The sequence below is a fragment of the Dipodomys spectabilis genome, unplaced genomic scaffold (genome assembly GCF_019054845.1).
Source record: "Dipodomys spectabilis isolate Male_0828 unplaced genomic scaffold, ASM1905484v1 ptg000678l, whole genome shotgun sequence".
Classification (NCBI taxonomy): domain Eukaryota; kingdom Metazoa; phylum Chordata; class Mammalia; order Rodentia; family Heteromyidae; genus Dipodomys; species Dipodomys spectabilis.
This window is the reverse complement of record NW_024871355.1, coordinates 63330-69329: the sequence shown is the minus strand read 5'-3', so window position 1 is coordinate 69329 and position 6000 is coordinate 63330. Positions and strand designations below refer to the sequence as shown.

The following is a 6000-nucleotide window of genomic DNA, read 5'->3' as shown; positions in this document are numbered from 1 at the left end:
CCACGTTGTTGTCCGTGTTGTAGAGCAGCAGCCCCTCCTTCAGGTCCTGCTGCGCGTTCTCGCTGACCTGCGGGCCGCTGCGGTCAGCCGGGGCCAGGCCTCCGCACCCGCCCCGCCTCGGCCTCCCCAGCCCCGCCACGTGCCCCCCACCCCCCTCCTCCCCAGCCCCGCCACGCGCCCCCCACCCCACCCCTCCCCAGCCCCGCCACGCGCCCCCCACCCCACCCCTCCCCAGCCCCGCCACGCGCCCCCCACCCCACCCCTCCCCAGCCCGCCACGCGCCCCCCACCCCACCCCTCCCCAGCCCCGCCACGCGCCCCCCCCGCCTCCCCCCTCCCCAGCCCCCGCCACGCGCCCCCCACCTCACCCCTCCCCAGCCCCGCCATGCGCCCCCCACCCCCCCTCCCCAGCCCCGCCACGCGCCCCCCACCCCCCTCCTCCCAGCCCCCGCCATGCGCCCCCCACCCCACCCCTCCCCAGCCCCCGCCACGCGCCCCCCACCCCACCCTCCCCAGCCCCCGCCACGCGCCCCCCACCCCACCCTCCCCAGCCCCCGCCATGCGCCCCCCCACCCCACCCTCCCCAGCCCCCCGCCATGCGCCCCCCCACCCCCCTCCTCCCCAGCCCCGCCACGCGCCCCCCACCCCACCCTCCCCAGCCCCCGCCACGCGCCCCCCACCCCACCCTCCCCAGCCCCCGCCACGCGCCCCCCACCCCACCCTCCCCAGCCCCCGCCACGCGCCCCCCACCCCACCCCTCCCCAGCCCCCGCCACGCGCCCCCCACCCCACCCCTCCCCAGCCCCCGCCATGCGCCCCCCACCCCACCCCTCCCCAGCCCCCGCCACGCGCCCCCCACCCCACCCTCCCCAGCCCCGCCACGCGCCCCCCACCCCACCCCTCCCAGCCCCCGCCACGCGCCCCCCACCCCACCCTCCCCAGCCCCCCGCCATGCGCCCCCCACCCCCCTCCTCCCCAGCCCCCGCCATGCGCCCCCCACCCCACCCCTCCCCAGCCCCGCCATGCGCCCCCCACCCCACCCCTCCCCAGCCCCCGCCACGCGCCCCCCACCCCACCCCTCCCCAGCCCCCGCCATGCGCCCCCACCCCACCCCTCCCCAGCCCCCGCCATGCGCCCCCCACCCCCCTCCTCCCCAGCCCCCGCCATGCGCCCCCCACCCCACCCCTCCCCAGCCCCCGCCACGCGCCCCCCACCCCACCCCTCCCCAGCCCCGCCATGCGCCCCCCCACCCCACCCCTCCCCAGCCCCCGCCACGCGCCCCCCACCCCACCCCTCCCCAGCCCCCGCCATGCGCCCCCCACCCCACCCCTCCCCAGCCCCCGCCATGCGCCCCCCACCCCACCCCTCCCCAGCCCCCGCCATGCGCCCCCCACCCCCCTCCTCCCCAGCCCCCGCCATGCGCCCCCCACCCCACCCCTCCCCAGCCCCCGCCATGCGCCCCCCACCCCACCCCTCCCCAGCCCCCGCCATGCGCCCCCCACCCCCCTCCCCAGAGGCCCCAGGGACCGTGCGCCCCCCCCCCCCCCGCCTCCCCCCCGCCGCCGGGCTGACCTTGTCCATGTAGACGAAGAAGAGGATGAGCAGGATGAGCTCAGCGAGGAGGATGGCCAGCAGGACGACGAAGAACTGGCGAGACAGACGTCCGCGTGGGCGGGGGGGCGGGGCGGGGGTGGCGGGGCGGGGGGGCGGGGTGACGGGGCGGCGGGGGGGCGGGGCGGGGGGGGGTGTCGGGGCGGGGGGGGCGGGGGGGGCGGGGGGGCAGGGGGGGGAGGGGGCGACCCGGCCTCCCAGCCCTGGAGGAACCCAAGGACCCAGCTACCCCAGGTGCAAAAAGGACCCGCTTGGGGCCAGCCTGGAACATTCTAGAAGCAGTTTCTCCAGGCCAGGCCCTGGGTGAGCTGGCATTGGCTGGGGCCTTGTGGGCCGGCCCGGGGGGGTAGGGGGCCGTGGGCCGGCCCAGGGGGGTGGGGGGGCCGTGGGGTGGCCCGGGGGGGGGGCGTGGGGGTGCCGTGGGGTGGCCTGGGGGGTGGGGGGGCCGTGGGGTGGCCCGGGGGGGTGGGGGGGGCCGTGGGGTGGCCCGGGGGGGGGCGTGGGGTGGCCTGGGGGTGGGGGGGCCGTGGGGTGGCCCGGGGATGGGGGGGCTGTGGGGTGGCCCGGGGGGGGGCCGTGGGGTGGCCCGGGGGGGTGGGGGGGCTGTGGGGTGGCCCGGGGGGGGCCGTGGGGTGGCCGGGGGGGGGCCGTGGGGTGGCCCGGGGGGGGGCCGTGGGGTGGCCCGGGGATGGGGGGGGCTGTGGGGTGGCCCGGGGGGGGGGCCGTGGGGTGGCCCGGGGATGGGGGGGCTGTGGGGTGGCCCGGGGGGGGGCCGTGGGGTGGCCCGGGGGGGTGGGGGGGCCGTGGGTGGCCCGGGGGGGTGGGGGGGGCCGTGGGGTGGCCCGGGGGGGGGGGCCGTGGGGTGGCCCGGGGATGGGGGGGCCGTGGGGTGGCCCGGGGGGGTGGGGGGGCTGTGGGGTGGCCCGTCGGGGGGCCGTGGGGTGGCCCGGGGGGTGGGGGGGCCGTGGGGTGGGCCGGGGGGGTGGGGGGACTGTGGGCCGGCCCGGGGGGGGGCTGTGGGGTGGCCCGGGGGGTGGGGGGGCTGTGGGCCGGCCCAGGGGGTGGGGGGGCTGTGGGCCGGCCCAGGGGGTGGGGGGGCCGTGGGCCGGCCCGGGGGTGGGGGGGCCGTGGGGTGGCCCGGGGGGGGGGTGGGGGGCTGTGGGCCGGCCTGGGGGGGGGTGGGGGGCTGTGGGCCGGCCTGGGGGGGGTGGGGGGGCTGTGGGGTGGCCCGGGGGGGTGGGGGGGCTGTGGGGTGGCCCGGGGGGGGGTGGGGGGCTGTGGGCCGGCCTGGGGGGGGTGGGGGGCTGTGGGCCGGCCCAGGGGGGGTGGGGGGCTGTGGGCCGGCCCGGGGGGTAGGGGGGCTGTGGGCCGGCCCGGGGGGTGGTGGGGGGGCTGTGGGGTGGCCCGGGGGACCCTGTGGGGCGCGGGGCGCACTCACGCTGAGCAGCAGGCACTTGTTCTCCTTGATGGCCCCCAGGCAGCCCAGGAAGCCGGTCACCATGACAACGGCGCCCAGGGCGATGACCAGGTTGGCCGCGGACAGCGAGGGGAAGCTGGGGGAGAAGGTGGCGAAGTTGCCCTGGGACACGGACAGCCAGATGCCCACGCCCAGCAGCCCGCAGCCGCAGAGCTGGGGGAGACAGGGGGGAGAGGGGGAGAGGGGGGTCAGACCAGCCCGAGGCCCCCCACCTTCCCCGCTGGCTCCCCAGCCAGAACCGCACGGTCCCAGCCACCCAGCGGGCGACACCCGAGGACCCCAGTTCAAAGCCAGCCCGGGCGGGAAGGCCCACCCCACGCGGATCCCCAAGGGCCGTCCGTCAACCCGGGGGGGCTGGCACTGAGGCGCATGTGGCCGAGCGGAGCAAGCTCAGGGACAGCGCCCAGGCCCCGAGTTCAAGACCCAGGACTGACCCCACACACACACACCCAAAAAGACCATTTCCACAGAGCCTGCCCCTCGGGGCCTCGCCCTGGCTGGACGCGCGTGCTGCGCACACAGCCCGCGCTGGGCGCCCCACATCCCCTCCGCCCGGGGTCCCCCCCCCCCCGCAGGGCCCCCCCAGCCCGGGCACCGTCCAGCCCCGCGGGACCCGCTGCCACCCCGCCCACGGCCACCAGGTGGCGCGCTGTCCCGCGTTCTCCGTTCACAAACTCCCAGTGTGCTCAACCGATCATTCATCACACCGGGAACCCGCTGAGGGAGGGGGTGGGGGGCCCCCCTCCATGGCCGGCCGCTTCTCCCACCTCAGCGGGCAGGAGGGAGGGTGGGCCGCGGACGGCCCTGCCACCGCCCGCAGCTTCCTCTCTGCTGGGAAGACCCAGCTATGGGAGGGTGACTGGGGAGGGCGGTCAGGACGCCATCAATGCCCGCGCTGGCCAGCAGGGGCCGCCCGCCGCCCATGTGCTGGGGCTGGGGGGGGGAGTCAGGACGCCATCAATGCCCGCGCTGACCAGCAGGGGCCGCCAGCCGCCCATGTGCTGGGGCTGGGGGGGGAGTCAGGACGCCATCAATGCCCGCGCTGGCCAGCAGGGGCCGCCAGCCGCCCATGTGCTCAGGGCTGGGGCTGGATGGGGGAATCAGGACGCCATCAATGCCCGCGCTGGCCAGCAGGGGTCACCAGCCGCCCATGTGCTCAGGGCTGGGGCTGGGGGGGGGGGGTCAGGATGCCATCAATGCCCGCGCTGGCCAGCAGGGCCGCCAGCCACCCATGTGCTGGGGCTGGGGCTGGATGGGGGATCAGGACGCCATCAATGCCCGCGCCGGCCAGCAGGGGCCGCCAGCCGTCCATGTGCTCAGGGCTGGGGCTGGGGGGGGGGGGTCAGGATGCCATCAATGCCCGCGCTGGCCAGCAGGGGCCGCCAGCCGCCCATGTGCTCAGGGCTGGGTGGGGGGGTCAGGACGCCATCAATGCCCGCGCTGGCCAGCAGGGGCCGCCAGCCGCCCATGTGCTCAGGGCTGGGTGGGGGGGGTCAGGACGCCATCAATGCCCGCGCTGGCCAGCAGGGGTCGCCAGCCGCCCATGTGCTGGGGCTGGGGAAGGGGATCAGGACGCCATCAATGCCCGCGCCGGCCAGCAGGGGCCGCCAGCCGCCCATGTGCTGGGGCTGGGGATCAGGACGCCATCAATGCCCATGCCGGCCAGCAGGGGCCGCCCGCCGCCCATGTGCTGGGGCTGGGTGCGGGAGCTCTGCTCACGGCTGGCCAATGCCAGCCTTGCACCTGCCGGGCAGGACAAAGTACAGAGAGGAGACCCCAGCCTGAGGGGGTCCCGCATCCGCCCCCGTCCATCCCACACACGCACAGGAGGTAAACTGAGCCCTGGTAGCAGGGGCCCCGTGGTGAGCCCTCTCTCCAGCCGGAAGCCAAGTCCGTGTCCGTGGGTGGGTGTCTGTGTGTCTGTGTGTGCACGCGTGTGCCAATCTGGGGCTTGAGCTGGGGGCCTGGGCGCCGCCCCGAGCTTGTCACTCAGGGCTGGCGGGGGACGGCTCTGCCGTGGGGGCCGCACCGCCAGCCTGGTGTGTCGGAGGGTCCTGTGCGTTCCCAAGGCTGGCCGTGGATCTCGTCCTACCCCGGCCCCAGCAGCCGGGATTACAGGCGTGCCCTCCCTGGACCCGCTTTTATTGGGCTCTGTGTATTTTTCTTTTTTCTCAGCTCCCCGTGGCGGTCTGGACACCCCGGCTTTGTAGGTGACAGGAATATCACACCCCTATTTTGGAGCCCCGTTTGACTCCAAATGACATTGCGTGCGGCCACCTGCCTATGGACAACCTAGTTACATTTTGGTTATTTGGGAACGGGGTTCTCGCTCTGTGTCTGAGGCGTCGGGGCTGGAGGGCACGCACACGCACGCTTCCCCTGACCCGCATCACCGGCGCCTTCCGAACGCCGCTTGTGTAGTAACAATTCAATAGTCAAACTGGGGCCGGGCAGGTGGCTCCGTGGCAGAGCGCTCGTCTGGCACGCCGTGAGGCCCTGGGTTCGATTCCTCAGCACCACAGACGCAGAAAAAGCCAGAAGTGGCGCTGTGGCTCAAGGGGTGGAGCGCCCGCCTGGAGCAGGAGCTCAGAGGCCGCGGCCTCCGGCGGCTGGAGGAGTTTAAAGATCCGCGCTGCGGCAGGGAGCCACGCGTGGTCAGCCTCGGCCCAGCCGCGTCCACGGGAGCCCCGGACACGCGGCCACGGACGCCACCCAGGCCCCTCCGCCAGGAAGGCCGGGCAGTGCGGGCCAGACCCGCGCCCCGGCCCGTCCACCGCTGCGGAGCGAGGCCCCTCCGCCGGCCTTCCCACCCGCAGCTCTCGCACCCAGGGCCGCCCCCCCACCCCCCTCGCTGATTTTCACACGGGGTCCAGCGCTGCTTCCCCAGGGCCAGCCTGGAGCTGTGATCCCCCGC

The 6000-nt window shown here is 77.3% G+C and overlaps 1 protein-coding gene across 1 annotated transcript in view; it reads right to left on the bottom strand.

Moving 5' to 3' along the window:
* Nucleotides 1-4: 4 nt before the first annotated feature.
* LOC122101709 (tetraspanin-9-like) overlaps nt 5-6000 on the bottom strand; it is a gene marked incomplete at its 3' end in the record, with an annotated part of 33009 nt that continues 27013 nt past the window's right edge. The window contains exons 2-4 of the mRNA XM_042672184.1: nt 3048-3239; nt 1571-1645; nt 5-67 (exon numbers count right to left, since the gene is read on the bottom strand). Of these exons, the coding sequence (XP_042528118.1) occupies nt 5-67; nt 1571-1645; nt 3048-3239 (330 nt within the window). The remainder of the gene's footprint in view (nt 68-1570; nt 1646-3047; nt 3240-6000) is intronic.